The sequence below is a fragment of the Rhipicephalus microplus genome, chromosome X, assembly GCF_043290135.1.
Source record: "Rhipicephalus microplus isolate Deutch F79 chromosome X, USDA_Rmic, whole genome shotgun sequence".
Taxonomy (NCBI): domain Eukaryota; kingdom Metazoa; phylum Arthropoda; class Arachnida; order Ixodida; family Ixodidae; genus Rhipicephalus; species Rhipicephalus microplus.
The window spans coordinates 410,108,473-410,124,750 of NC_134710.1; the positions used below are offsets into that span (position 1 = coordinate 410,108,473).

General features: G+C 43.9%; 1 protein-coding gene across 4 annotated transcripts in view; it reads right to left on the reverse strand.

Annotated features, from left to right (window-relative positions):
* Positions 1-16,278, reverse strand: part of LOC119160975 (cell polarity complex component crumbs) — a 234,921-nt gene that overhangs the window by 118,602 nt on the left and 100,041 nt on the right. For 3 of the 4 annotated variants that reach the window (XM_075880257.1, XM_037413268.2, XM_075880258.1), the window contains 2 exons: positions 2,728-2,950; positions 545-671 (listed from right to left, as the gene is read on the reverse strand). In XM_075880257.1, the coding sequence (XP_075736372.1) occupies positions 545-671; positions 2,728-2,950 (350 nt within the window). Of the gene's footprint in view, positions 1-544; positions 672-2,727; positions 2,951-14,201; positions 15,767-16,278 lie in introns of those variants that run through there. The other variant, XM_075880259.1, reaches the window with a different exon arrangement.

The window sequence follows — 16,278 nt, forward strand, 5'->3', positions numbered from 1 at the left end:
TGCGTGAAGCAGCTGGAGGACGCCTTCCTAGGCCCGAGCACGACCGCAAAGAACAAGCATTAGGGAGTTTTTCTTCGCTGAATAAATAGCAGTGCTGCAAAATCCTGCTGGTTAATGTGTCTTGTGTGATATTTTTCTCTCCTTTAATTTTTCACAAGAAGAAACATTCAAAATTGCTGTTAAAGAGGCGGTAAGTAGAAGTGATTTTGCTAAAAATCGCTCATTCTTTCGGCGATTTGTGCAACTTTATTTATCTCGAAAATCCACTTATCTCGGATTTTCATTGGTTTTTACAACTTTGAGTTAACAAGGTATTACTGTAGCTGTTTAATGTGACTTAACCCACAATCTTTGAAATTTTATGTAATCCTGGTAGTATTGAAACTATTCTTGGTTATGACAGCAAAAATTGAACATTTTTTTCGTCCACTAGTGTCCCGTGGGGTGTCATCCTTTTCCTAAGCTGGCAACTGACCAATAAACCCTCGCATGCTACCCTAAAGAGATCAAGTCAAATGGGACAAGTCTGCCCTACTAAACTCACCAGGCCAAGGCAAGTTCCTCCATTGAGGCATGGGCTGCTCACACACAGGTCATCTTTCAGCTCGCAGAGATCCCCCGAGTACCCAGGCAGACAGAGGCACACAGCCCCCCACTGGTCCGAGCGACAGCTGCATTCGCAAAGAGTGAGAAAACAAGTTGCCAACTCTGCTGAGATGCTCATGACCATAAACATAATTAACGAGCAGTGCAGCATACCTCTGCAATCAGGACCCATAATCTTTCTTGACGTTAAATTTTTCTAAGTAAAAATTTTATCACTGTCAATTCCAGTTTTAATTCTGAGGACAGTCGGTAGCTAGTCTTTCTTGACGCTAGGTTTTTCCTGCAATAACTAGGTTCTTGCAGAAACCACTCAACCATAAAAGGTCAATTTAGTAGGCTTCTGTTAACTTGACCTTGATAGAATTGACAGACCTATTGAATATGTGGTGGCCCAAATGAAAGAAAACTGCCTAAAGAACAACCAAACACATTACTGCTTGCTTTATTAGATCATAACAAAGCTTATATAAAGGCTTGTGCCAATAGTGAATTTTAGGTCTGAAGCGAATAGTAATTTTGGTCGGGTCATTTGGAATCAAATCCGAATAGCATGTATCCCATATTATAAAGAAAAGTGGGCCTATTTATCATGACCCAACTAACCTAAGTGAGCTGAGTAATTTTTTTTTAATTTAAACAAGGCCTGTACAAATGCCATTCTTTTTGGTTCAAGGAAAATGAAAGGAACTTTGAATAGCAGTTGAATTTGACTTTTGGCAAAGTGCAAGTGATGACCTATAAAATATGTTACATTTTATACTTTACTACACTTAGAGCATATAATCTGGTACAAGCTTTTAAACTAAGAAATAGTGAATTGGTGTGAGGGTAATATGTTCATTTATCTTTAAAGTGGGGCTCTGCAACAGTGCGTATTTACCCTGAATAGGTGTTTTCATGGCTCAACACCCCTTCACAATGATGAAACCATCTTTACAAAAACATTACACGCATACTAACATACACTTTAATAACTGTTTTCACGGCTTAGCACCTCTCCACTGCAGTGAAGCCACCCTTACAAAAGAAAGTTGTATGCGGAATAATAATGCCTATTGTTCGTTTCAAATACTTTGAAATTTTCAACAACTTAAATTTGAATTGAAGCCAATTTAAATACAGTAATTTTCATTTGAATATTAGAAGCATTCCAATGCTTTCACAAGCATACTTATATATAACTCCCAACCAGCTTGACAGCAACAAAAATGATGCATGCCTCTGGTTGTAGTAATACAAAAAATTATGAAGTAACTCAATAAACAATTGTATCGGGCCAGTTGGTATGAATCCATCTTGGTAGGAAGCGCAGCAACTATTACACAGGACACAAAACACAAGCACTTACACAAGCGCTTGTGTTGTGTGTTCCGTATAATAGTTGCTGTGCTTCCTACCAAGATGTATTATGAAGTAAATTTTACTGTCACTAAATGAATATTACTTTGTGTGGAATATCAATAATTGTCCCACATAAAGGTCAGAAACAAAGTCGCTGGCTGAAGTTACAATGTGAAAGAGCCGTAAATTTCTGAAACTACAAATATTTTAGCGTAGTGCACAGTTATTTCTCTGGGTTACACAAAAAGGTTTTGTTCCTCCTGAAGTGCTAAATGGAGATTCCAGTTGTACGAGGACATGCGTCATATGAGAAAAAGATACTGTATTGTTGCTCCGATGATTATCATCATAGCAATATACAAACCAGCCATCAAAATCTGCCAGAGACGTCTTGCTGTTGCAATGCAACCTCCCACCCCTGCATTTCTTTGGCAGAGACGTGGTCAAAGTTTTTTATATTACTGATAACCAACTAGTATGTCGATAATCACCAGAAAAAAACAAAGTATTCTTGTAGACAATACGGTCGTTTTAATGAGGTATGTTACGGCACGTTAACAAGCTTTCTTTGCAATCTTTTTTTTGTTACTGAAGTTTGTTTTTAAATGCTTTATTATCTCCTGTGTGTCTGTAAAACGAGCCGACTCCCATATTAGGAGCAATTGAAGTGTTACAACACCAACCTTTTAATTTTTTGTAGCTGAAACCCACCAAACACTTAAGCCCTACAGCCTGTAAGTGAAGAAACAAACACAGTAAATTCTGTCATTTTGGTCTTACGTGGCTCCATTCTGACAGGGGTTGATATCGCAAGGGTCACTGGTGAGGGCGAGCTCGCAGTTATTTCCCCGGAAGCCATCAGCACAGAAGCACTGGTAGGATGACTGTCCTCCAGTAAGATGAGGTGCAGCCTGGATGGAGTCGTAGCATGTGCCGCCGTGCAAACACGGGTTCGCAGGTGATGAGCAGTTAAACAGCCGCACGCACTGGCCAGAGGTAGGATCTGTTGATGGATTATTTTGCACGTTTCACTAAACAGTTCTTGTCACAACTACACCTAGATAAAAGTTCTTCCGGGGCTGGTTGCTACATAGCACTTACTGAAATACAAAAAAATATGCGTACCATAAAGGAAGGATTCAAGACAGAATTGAATAGGGCATCCTATTCAACTCTGTCTATAATCCTTCATTAATGATACGAGTCTTTTGTATTTCAACAAATAATACCTTGTTTTATGTGAGCTGGTTCATCTTGACAATATTCGTAAAACAGATAAATGTCAAAGACAAAAGGAACGTAAAAGACAAGGATGCAAGAACGAAAAAAAGCAATGAAAAAAAAAGAGGGAGGGGCGTGTTTTGAGGGGGGCGCAACCAAAAAAATTTATTTTCACATAAAATTACAGCAGTTTAACATAAAAATTCCTGTTAAATCATCAAGCTACTGAGCTTGTCTTAGTTTCCAATAGAAATAATGAATAAACCAGTGGCCGCAAGTAAATCATTGAGCCACATACACTTCAGTCTCACTTAACTGAACTACTGGCATTCTAATGAGAAAAACAACAAATATACTATGTGATTATTCTCTTTCTTGCACACGTGCACGCATGCACGCACACACACACACACACACACACACACACACACACACACACACTTTTGATAGTTTCTTACAGGAAACCAAAGGGGTCAAGGCTAAAGACACAAGCATGCACCTGACTGGAGGCCCTGACCCCTGTGAATAAATGCTGAGCGAAGCAACATAATTAAAACAAAAAAACGCCAGGCGTCCGCGGAGCATCTCTGTCCTAAAGGTGCAGAACCTGAAGAAAGTGCGGAGTTCTGCAGTCTTCTTTGATTCTCTTCGATTGTCTCTTTCTTTCCTCCTCTCGGCCCCACAGTGGTGGTTTAGTGGCTAAGGTACTCGGCTGCTATATGGATAGGATAGTTTAGGTGGCAGAGGAGTTCTACAGCGAGCTGTATAGAAGCCAAAACAACCAGGATAATATCTTAAGAAGCAATAACATCCCAGAGAAATTCAACAACCTACCAGTAACAACAGGGGAAGTAAGGAAAACCCTAGAAAAAATGCAGAGGCAAGGTCGCTGGTGACGCTAAGGTAACAACGGACCTGCTGAAAGATGGCGGAGAAATTGTGTTAGAAAATTGGCCACCTTATGTACGAAGTGTCTCTTGACGAGAAGGATACCAGAATCTCGTAAGAACACCAACATTGTTTTAATCCATAAGAAAGGAGACGTCAAGGACTTGAAAAATTACAGAATGATCAGCTTACTGTCTGTTCTCCATAAACTATTTACAAAAATATAGCTAATAGAAATAAGGCAACATCGGAGTTCAATCAATCACAAGACCAAGCAGTATTTCATACAGGCTACTCCACAATCGGCCATACTCATACTATCAATCAGGTAATAGAGCAATGCGTGAGATACAAACAACACCTATACATAGCTTTCATAGATTACGAGAAGACATTTGACTCCGTGGAGACATCAGCAGAAATGCGGGCTGTATACAGAATCAAGGCATCAACGAACTTTACATAAACATACTGGAATAAATCTACAGTAAATCCACAGCCACCACAGTTCTCCATAAAGAAAGCGACAGAAACCCAATAAAGATGAGTAAAAGGCAGGAAGACACTATCTCTCCAATGGTATTCACCGCGTGTTTACAAAAGGTTTCTAGGGCCCTAGATTGGGAAGAGTTGGGGATAAGAGTTGATGGAAAGTATCTTAGTAACCTGCGATTCACTGATGGCATTGCCTTGATGAGTAACTCGGGGGACGAAGTACAGCTCATGATTGCAGAACTGGACATGTAAAGCAGAAAAGTAAGCCTTAAAATTAATATGCACAAAACTAAAGTGATGTGTAACATTCTCTGCAGAAAACAGCACTTCGTGGAAGGTGGAGCGACGCTGTAAGTTGTAAAGGAATACAGTCGAACACGGTTATATTGAACCCACATATATCGAATTTTTGGCTATATCGAACTCGCAAGTTATCCCCTTGAAATTTCTTTGTAAAAGCATAGAAATTTGCACGTTTATATCGAATAGTATTTTTAACCACCTCGGATATTAAAACGCCGCGCGAGCTAAAGGTGTGCTTCAGCTTCAGCGTTTTGCTGTTGCCCTCACACGTAGCAATCGCCTCACGAGCACTTTGTTGCTTCCAATGTCGTGGCGCCTACGTAACCCGGCTTTTGCAGCACTTTTTTTTGCATGCGTGGTGTGCAAAGCCGCTGCGGCTCCTTAAATTGTCGACTACTCGTGTAGCTATGACCAGCGTCAAGAAGCACAAGACCCTTGACTTTGCGACGAAGTTGAAGCCTATTCAGCGTGTTGAGGCGGGTGGGAAATTTTCGACCATCACGGACTACTTTGGGATACTACAGAGCACTCCGGGTACCTTGTTGAAAAACGAGGCAGATATCAAGGCAAAAGCGGTGGAGCAGCGAACTTCGGGAGCCTGTCATGTGCACGCTCCTGCTCACGGGAATGTAGGAAAGGCACTCTATGCCTGGTTTTTAGAAGTGCGCGCGAAGAAGATTCTGGTGGATGGCTCGATTCCAATTGCCAAGGCCAAATGGTATGCCGCTGAACTCAGTAAAACAACTACGCCGACAACAGCAGGTGGCTTCACTGATTTAAGCGGCGCTACAACTTCATTGGCAAAACCAATTCTCGTGAAATCAAAGCTGTCAGCAGCCAGGACATCCAGCAGTGGATGACAAAGGAGTGGCCGGAAATCCCTGGGAAGTTTTCTCTCGCCGAGATCTCCAATGCCTGGCGTGACGCGAAGACAGACACAGTGGTCAACTGCTTCTGCAAGGCAGGCTTCAAGATGGCGAAACTTCCAGAAACGGGTGAAAACGACAACGATGAGCACAAAGACTATGCATTTTGCGAGTTGTTGTCTCGCTTCCCGGCAGCAGTTTCACACGAAGTGTCTGCAGACGACGTCGTGGAAGCGAACTGCAATGTCCAGGCCGACAGCTCATGTGACGAGGAGCATCGTCCGGACGAGGCACTGAAGTGGCAGCAGCGTTCGGCATCATTCGCCGTTATATAGGCCACATTAGGGGAACCGAGCTGTCGCACCTGGACAGCCTTGATAAGATCAAGATTAGCATCTTCAACAATTCAAAATCGAAGAAGAGACCAAGATTACCAAATTTTTTTCACGCAAATAAATATTTCTGTTGCAGCGTGTGTGCGGAATGAGTAGTCATTTTTGTATGCGCCTATTGTAGGGAACGATCCACTGCAGGTAAGTTCTCGGGACCCCTATTTTTTTTACATCGAATTTTTCATATATCGAACTATTTCGCGATACCCTTCGAGTTCGATATATCCGTGTTCAACTGTATGTCTACTTAGGACAGGTAGTAACTGCGGAGCCAAACCATGAGAGTGAAATAACTAAAATGAGGATGGGTGGGTCAGGTTCAGCAAGCATTCTAAAATCATGAATGGTCATCTGCCACTAACCCTCAAGAGGAAGGTATATAACAGCTGCATCTTGCCAGTACTTACCTACAGAGCAGAAACCTGGAGGCTTACAAAGAGGGTTCAGTTTAAATTGAGGACCACGCAGCGAGCGATAGAAAGGAAAATGATAGGTGTAACCTTAATAGACAAGAACAAAGCAGAGTGGGTCAGGGAAACAAACTGGAGTTCAAGATATCGTAATTGAAATTAAGAGAAAAAAATGAACATGGGCCGGGAACGTAGCACGTAGGCAGGGTAGTCACTGGTTCATTATGGGTAACTCACTGGATTTCCAGAGAAGGCAAACGCACGAAAGGGAGACAGAAAGTTAGCTGGGCCGATGAGATTAAAAAGTTTGCAGATACTATAACGTGGCAGCAGAAAGCACAAGATATGGTTAACTGGCGAATCATGGGAGAGGCCTTTGCCCTGTGGTGGCCATAGTCAGGCTGATGATGATGATGGATTTGCACCTAATTAATTCAAACTTTTTGGCAAATTCAAACTGATGGTCATGGTCCAGCCCTGATATATAAAGGTCTATGAGTTAACCAACCCGTTAGTTCACGTGCACATCAGTTCCTCTATCGATAATGCAAACTGTGTCCTGCTACGTGGTAGTATTTTAAACTGGCACAGCAAGCTTTTATGGCTTTATGATAGATGGCATGAGCGCTGAAGGCAGCTCCCGAATACGTGGTGCCACTGGCATCATAGCGCTCGCTCTTCTGATTGTGTGGCGGTTTGCGCCAAAAGTGTCTATGTGGTCTCAGTGTTCCTTGTGTGCCACACAGGTCTCATGTACAGGGTCGTCCACTCTTAGTACGAACACCGCGCCGCGTGGCTGCGCTCCGCGGGGCGCCAGCGCTAGCGGTGCGGCCGCGCATCGAAGCTTATCGGCACAGGCGCACAAGAGCTTGGAGGCGGGGCTTCGTTTCGATTAAAAGCGCGGGAGCGCGCCGCGCCTGTTTTGCCGTGAAGCAAACTTAATGCACCTGAGAAACCACAAAGCGTTGCCGGAAAGCGGGCTTCGCTCAGCGCAACGTGTTTTGTAGTTACGGTATTTGATAAATGAGTGGTCCCTCTTGTTTAAGTACCATAATACCAGTGTAATGTATACATTGTTGCAAACTCTAGAGTGGTGGTTTTGCTTGGTTTGCGGTGTTTAAATCCGCGAAATAATTTCGCCACTGAGCGGTGCTCTGAGAAGTTTCGACTACCGGGAAATATTTAACGTGCCCTGAAACTGCGTGCGCACGGGCACTGTTTCATTTTCTGTCCATGACGAAACACCAGCTGAATATTCATCCCGCGACGTTGGTCTTAAGGTCTCTTGTCTTTTTTCAAAAGTATCAATATCACGTAACATCGGGGCGTTTATATTCTGGCACTTACTTTCCGCGGAGGCCTGCATTGCACCTCTTTTATTCTGCTGTATTGTTATACGAATAGCTTCGTTTGCTCCGTCCATTTAGGTTTTTAGTGGGAAACAGGGGCCCCACTCTTTGTCACCACTTTATACGTGTCCACCCTTCTGCTTAAACATGTAATTCACTGCAATATACCTGCGCGAGTAATGACACCGTGATCACCACTTAAATGCCCGACCGTCGGAAAACAGCTTCTTCTTGAGGGTCGCATCTTCCAGATTCTTGTCTTTACTACCCCCTAGCCAAACTCAAGGAACGCAACAATTTATAAGTTTTCAATGTGTGATAAAATCCCAAGGACTGCGTCAGCGCCTTGACGTTCTTCCCCTCCTCCTTCGTACTTTAGTACCCTATACTTCTGATTTAATTTCAGCCTTCCGTGCACTCAGCCGACGAGCCGTACACGCCACACACAGTGCTTGTATGTGTCGTGTCTTTTCTTCGGGGAGTGTCTTATGCGAGTTCGCCCTAAGTTTAACCTCAGCATATTTTTGGACAATAACTTACAATATTCTTGGGGCCACTGCTGAAGTAGCCTGCCGTCTCACCCACGTGCACGTTATCGAAACATAAGTCGCTCAAAGAAACACAAACAGGGAAATGGACGGGACGGCGCTAGCGTCTGTGGTGTCTGGTTCGCTTTTTTTTCACCTTGATCGTCAGTACACATGTAAATGAACTCGTCCAGAAAGTTCCGCTGGGCCGTCACATTCTGGCCTTCCAAGATCACCCTAAGCGGGCCTGTTGGGGTTCATGTAGTATGGGCATCACACATTCTTATCTCCTGGCGATACGGATACGGGGTTGCACATGATTCTCAAGTTAACTGTGCCGTCTGTCCAATGAAAAGCTGTATACGCTCGAGTCAGAAGACGTTGTTTTACTGAGATTATATTGATTGGCTGGCCTAACATCACGCTATGAGCATTTCAGTTAGGAACTGTGGTCTTTCTATTTTGTTGCTCTTTTATGGCATTCGCTCGGTAAAAAAACGGCTGCGACCTAGGAAGGCTGCATCACTTTTCGGTGAACGTTTGACAAGCAGCTATGTCGCGTCTTCCCGAAAGCGAAAGGAGGGACATTGTGGACCTGAGCCTGCAAGGCCATACGCAAAGGCAGATATCTGCAATGAAAAATCGGCCGCTCTCCACAATTAACCGTATAATCCAGGCGTATAGGAACGAACGAAAGATTACGGATGCTCCACGCAAACCTCGCCCGCAAGTAACAACCGAAAATGAGGACATGGCCATAGTGGCAGCAGCTGTGGACAATCCTAGCGCAACTGTTGATGAAATCAAGCAAAGTACAGGGCTGACGCGTGTTTCTAACACGACCGTGAAACGTCGCCTGTACGCGGCAGGCCTTAAGTCTCGAACGGCAGTTCAGAAGCCCATCGTAAGTGGAGTGAACAAGCAGAAACGCCTCGACTTTGCAACAGAGCACCTGCAATGGACCGAGGAACACTGGGCGAAGGTCGTCTTCACTGATGAATCTTCGTTTACGACAAGGTGGGACCAGCGGCAGCGGGTTTGGCGGCCCCAAAACTGCCGGTAGGTAACACTTACTTAAGTTCCCGTATTCCAGAACGTGTTTTGGTGGCCCGAAACCGTTATGAAACTACTTCAAAGAAGACAAATGCCGCATTGCCTGCCGTCACTGCATTCTCTGCATAATAACTACCACAATACCTTTTAGATTCAGGAAATATTGCCCTTACGATAAATGTGTTCATATAAGCGAAAGTAATAATAATAATAATAATAATAATAATAATAATAATAATAATAATAATAATAATAATAATGAGAATACTTCTGTTTCAGCGGACAGATATGATCAGCTGATAATAATGCCAGTCCAAAAGTTTAAATTTAGTTTAAGCCATGTTCAGGCAAACTTTGGCCAGAAGATACTGGATGTAATAGAATAGAGAGTATTTGCTCCAATAAAATAGTAGATATGAAAGAAACAATTTACTCGCACTGTGCGATACTTAGAAAAGACGTTCTGCCAGAGTCTAGGGGTATGTTATAAATTGTCATCTATGTTGCGATGTGAGGTGAGAAAAATACGGCGCCGTTTGCCATATTTTGTATGACGTCATCAAGTGAAAACTTGTTTGGTCCCGTCAATGTAGTACAGCCGCCAATTTTTTAACCTGAATGCGCGAGCATCGACCATCGAGTCTGTAAGCGCATGTTTCGGGCGTCCTGGTGTGCGGTTCCCGAAACAGCCTAGCAGAAGTCAGCTGCACAGGACTGTTCATCGCAGGGATGCACGTATTCTCGTTTATTTTGCCGATGTGCTTCGTTAAACGGCGCTTATCGACTGGGCGGTCGACGTTCGCGCGTTCAGGATAAAAAAATGGGCGGCTGTATATCCAACAGCTACAAGAGTGAACCACCTAGAACATAATTCATGTCCTTCGGATTTGATTCAGACGCTAATAACTTATGTTGATTTTTTGCAGGTATATGCCGGAATACATGCAACGAGTGGCAGCCAGCGGTCGTTCGGCAGTGAGCGTTTGGGGCGCCGTAACCGCTCAAGGGCTGGGACCCCTTGTCAGAATTGAAGGTCGCTTCACGGCAGATGCCTACTGCGGGCTCTTGGACGACGTACTGCTCCCATATCTCGTTGGGGGACCATTCCCAGAGAACGATTTCATCCTGCAGCATGACAACTCCCCCATTCATAAATCAAAGAAAGTTGCTGCATATTTAGAGCGTCGCGACGTGGCAGTTCTTGAGTGGCCTCCACAGTCGCCTGACTTAAATATTATTGAAAATGTGTGGGGGAACATGAAGCTTGCGCTGGCGCACCGACAACTCCGTGCCGTCTCAGCGGACGTGCTTTGGGCCATTGTTCAAGAGGAGTGGGAGCGAATCAGGGCCGACACCAACATTTGTCGGTCCCTATACAGCAGCCTCCCCAATAGAATTAATGCGGTTATTGGAGCTGGAGGGGAACCTACCCGCTACTGATAGTTGCGAACTTTGGGACACGTAGCGCACAAGCAATAAACTTCGTGTCCAACTGCCCATGTCTGCAAACTTCTTTACACTTGTAAAGCTGTAGAGCATTCCGATACTTCAGAACAAGCACGCAAAGCCAATGTTTTAGACCCGTGAATCTCGATACTTGCAGAGTGTGCAGAGCCGTCAGAAAGCCCCGCTGCGGAGGCTTAGTCGTCGAGAGCTCAGCTAAAATTAGTCGGCAGACACAAGTTCGACCGCGGCAGCATGTGCCGTGTTTAAATGCGGGAGAAATGCAGAAATACCCGTGCGCACGTAATTTCAGTGCACGTTAAATAGTTCTCGGTAGTCGGAACTTCTCAGAGCACCACTCAGTGCCAAAATTCTTTCACTGACTTAAGCACTACAAACCAAGCAAAACCAATACTCTAGAGTTTGCAACAATGTATACATTAAACAAGTATTATGGTACTTAAACAAGAGGGACCGCTCACTTCTCAAATACTGTCAACACGTTGCGCTGAGCGAAGCCCGCTTTCCGGCAACGCTTTGTGGTTTCTCAGGTGCATTAAGTTTGCTTCACGGCAAAACAGGCGCGGCGCGCTCCCGCGCTTTTAATCGAAACGAAGCCCCGCCTCCAAGCTCTTGTGCGCCTGTGCCGATAAGCTTCGATGCGCGGCCGCACCGCTAGCGCTGGCGCCCCGCGGAGCGCAGCCACGCGGCGCGGTGTTCGTACTAAGAGTGGACGACCCTGTACATCAGAGCTACGAAGTCAGTCGGTGCCATGTCTAGGGTTTTGTACTAGTACGTGCACGAATGGTGTTGCCTTCAGCTGCTTGACCTAGCATATCCGCACTTGCTATGACTTCTCACGGAAGAGAACAGGGCACCAAAATGCTCAAAGAGAAGGAGAAGGCAGAAATCCTACATGAAATGAGCAGTGGCAAAACGACAATGATATATTCGTACACGTGACTGGCAAAGAAGCGCCTGTCGCCGATGTAGGGGAGGATGACGAAGAGAATGAGACGCTGACGCGGCCCTCAGCTTTGGAGATAATGGAGGCTACGCGTGTCCCGCACCTATTCTTCAGCTTCGAGGAAGGTGAAGAGGGTGCTTTCCACCACGTTTGCACGTTGTAAAACAAGGCTATGGTGATCGCATTCAAGGAAGAGAAGCAGAATGTGATCACGGACAATTTTGGAAATAAAAATTTTGAGTGATTTTCCAACAACTCTGTCTCAATATCTTGCTGTTTTTCAATAAATTTCATTATTTGAAAATTTCGTTCAATTCAAACTCACTGAAAGCCCCTGCGAAATTTGAATGAACGAGCTTACACTGTACCTCCTTTAAAGAGGCTTTGTGGAGGCAGAACACCTTATTGGAAAGAGTTGCTCACACTGGTTTGAGTGCCTTAGTGCTGGCAGAGTCGGGGCTATAAATGCCGAGGACTTTTTGTGCAAAACCTCTTTTTCAGATTTTGCTAATGTAAAAAAACATCAGTAATCTCTCCGGACAAAAGCACCTTCCTCTCTGCAAGATGGGCTAAAGGGGACTGACAGCGGGTCCAGCTACCTACAACGAGACCAGCCGGACCCCAGTCACAACAACTCGTTCAAACGATAGGATGCTGCTAACCCCAAGCCGCAACAAACGCAGAAATCAGGGTGCTGGGACACCCTGCTTTCTCATAAAAATACCAGTCTCCTGTAGCATGTAGAATGTTCATAAGCTCAGGTAATGATGTGGTGAGACTGATGTGAATACCCTGCATGAACTTTTTGGAGGGATATTACAACAAATTTTACAACAAAACTTTGTGAAACAATCTAACTACAGTAGAATTCCTTTATAAGGGACACTGATGTAAGAGACAATTGGGTATAAGAGAGACCAGTCTGCCAACATAAAAAAAAGACCTGATCAGGGAATGAGAACATGCTAACATATTAGAGACGCCCCATGCAAAGAACACGAACTGTGCTCCAGAGCGCATCTCCCAAAAACAGATTCAACTGTATAATGAAATAGTCTATTTAAGTACATATGCATACTGCTCACTCTAATTATGGAATCAATCAAACAGAAGATTGTCATCCAAAAAGTTGTAACTATACCAAACATTGCCTTTCTCTAGCTTGGTCCACAACAGAAGCTACGTTACTGAATTTAATGATACACCTAATCTCACAGTATGGTCTTCTAGTAGCAGAAAACATTATGGAGTATGGCCAGATTGCAATATTTGGCGAGGTTTGCACCTAGCAACTTACTTCAACTGCATAGGAGTCAGTATGCTCCAATGGGTACTCAAAATTACAATGGTAACTTACACTTGGCTTGCAAACCATATTCAGTTTTCTTTTTTTTTTTTTCAAAAAGAAAGCAAGCATGACATTCTGGCACATGCTTGGTGCATATTATGAGATTTTTGCAAAAATGCAGCAGGGTGTAGTGGTTTTCTCTCTTTGCACAATTTGAAACATTATACAATACACTTTAGCACAGCATCACTGAGGCTCACACAGATTGTGCAGCACAAACTTGTTTCTGGAAAATGTGGTTGTAAACTGTCCCAATTTAGGTGCTATGCAATAATATGAGAGAAATAAAAAAATCCACAGACAGATCAGTGTGGTATTCAGCAGTTGTTTTTATATAACCTAGATGGCACAACGACTGCACCTCATTGGGCCAGATAACACATTCATCGGGAAATATACCTACAGAACAATCCCAGACTTGTACATCAGCCCGGTACCTCAAGCCACTCTGTCGCTTAAGGTAATAAGCTGGCACAGTTTCCATTATGGTTCTCCAGCTTTCTGCTATAGTGAGGCAAGAATAATAATAATATCTGGGGTTTTAGCTTTTAAAACCATGACATGGTTATGAGACACCACAGTGGAGGGCTCCGAAAATTTTGAGCATCTGGTGTTTTTTAAAGGGCCCTGCAACACTTTTTCAAATAGCCATGAAATGGATTCACTAAAAGAACTAATTGCCTCACGAATTCACCGCTGCAAAAATTTTAGGAATCTGTCCAGTACGAGTGCAGTTACAAAGATTTGTTGCAGACTGCAATCACACTTTCTCTTCTCCCGTCTGGACGAAAGCACTGGAAGCTAGGCAGGGAGGAATGGCACGGGCAAAGAAAAATACACCACACGTGCTTTATGACCTTGAGCACTATTCCTGTTTTTTTCTTCGAATACAGGGCACCGCGGAAATTTGTTCGTTACTTTGAAAGGTCGTTATAGTGAAAGCTCGAAAATTAACCATAAATACTTATTTTTCACCGACCAAAATGACTTACCTTTACAATGGTGGGTCCTTAAATTCATTTTTCTCGAGAAAAAAAAAAACAAATGCACAAGTAAACACCAAAAAAAGCACGTTTACTTTAAAGAAGTCTGGTTTTTTTTTTTTTTTTTTTTTTTTTTTTTGACGCGAGCAGCACTAACTTTGCAGCGCGAAGGCCTCCAGCTCATCCACATTCCTGTGGTGCGATTCGGTTTTTTGGTCACAACAGCCTGCTTTTTGCTTTCCAGTTGCCGAAGAATATCAATTGTCTCACTTAGCAAAAACTGCTTCTGCTTCTTCGTCGCAAGCAGACATGAACTCATTTCTAGTATCACCGCAGCATGAACGCTGACTTGCTTTGCGGATGCGATAAGTAATCACGGAAAAAAGATGAGCACGACTGAAAAAACAAGGCCTCCAAAGAAAAACCCGAAGCGTTACAGCTGTCATCGCCTCTTTTGAAGAAAAAAAAAGTGCTAAAAAAATGCTTCGCGTTTCGTTTTCTGCTCTCTCACTGTCTCAGGTTTTCCGCGCCCATGCTTCCTGCTCCGCAACTGCCACTCTGCCCCGCTGACCTTGCCCACCCGTGTTTCCCTCACCTCTGCGCCCCCTTGTAAACCTGCAACGTCGGCGTTTCAACAAAAAAAAAATAGTCGCCCTTTCGGTTTTTTTTTTTTTCCTCCACACCGTCGCGCGTTTTTCGAGAAGCAAGGCGTCCGTTCGCTTTGTCGTCTGCTTGCGTACCGCTCCGGTGGTCGCGACGAATTTCACAGTATAAGTTCGTAGTACTGAGGCGTTGTTACTATAATGCGGAACTAAATTAATGCTCGTTATTCTGAAAAGTTTGATATTCTGAAGTACGTAGTAGTGAAATAATTTTACATTGAAACTATTAGCAGTCGGCATGAGATTGAAAGTTTGTTAATCTGAAAAGTTCGCTAGTGTGGGGTTCGTTCTACCGAGATTTCACTGTATGCAGCTTTTTCAGTAAAATCGCGCACGCACGCATAGACAAGTCGCAGCTTCCTGCGGCAATCCTTGCAACGACCGAGCGCGCCATGTTCAAACCAGCCAATGGCTCATAGAACGGCTGTGACAAGTGATTTTTGAACTTCTTCAGTCATTTTTCGAGAGAAGAGAAAGCAGTTTTTAGCCAATTTTGAGAATTTATTGTCGATTTCAGGCCGCCTACTGCACTATAATATTTGCAGGGGTGGGAGTAGACTTTATTGTTTTGGAGCAGCTCAGGGAGCAGGAATAATACTGTTTTGGTGCAGCTTTGGCACAGAAAAAGAAAAGTTTTGAAGCAGGTTCGAAGCACCATAGAGTGTGTTTTGATAGATATAGATATGTGGGGTTTAACGTCCCAAAACCATCATATATTTATGAGAGACGCCGTAGTGGAGGGCTCCAAAAATTTAGACTACCTGGGTTTCTTTAATGTGCACCCAAATCTGAACACAAGGGTCTACAGCATTTTCGCCTCCATCTAAAATGCAGCCGCCGCAGCCGGGCAACGATCCTGCGGCCTGCGGGTCAGCAGCCGAGTACCTTAGCCACTAGACCACTGCGGCAGGGCAAGGTGTGTTTTGAAAGGTGTGTTTTGAGTTTGTTTTGGAGCAGCTGTCAAGGGTGAAACATCACTGTCAATGTCAAACAAAATTATGACTGGTGATAAAGATTTCAATGGTTTTGATGATTAGTTTTGACTAATGAGCTTACCAGACTTACCCCCCACAAAAGTGTGTGTGTTCCCATCAAACATCACAGTTGACAATGAAATAACTTAGAAAAAAAGTTATAAGCGATGTTTATCTCTTGCTTTCATTACCGCTATACTCGGTTTCACGCATCAGGTGCAAGGCTGCAAAAGTACCACTCCGCGTGTATCGCAGCCAGTTTTTGCCCTTGTAAACACTCCCGTGAGTCGAGCAGTTGTCTCTGCGTGATGTTCCTTATTCCTTATTTCTTCCAAAGAAAAAAGGAAAGATTTTCGAATGGGTACTTTGAGCAGCATCTGCTGTGGTACTGTATTTATTTATTGGTGGCGATGGCGCACATCAGAAGGCGCACATTTGTATTAGCATGCG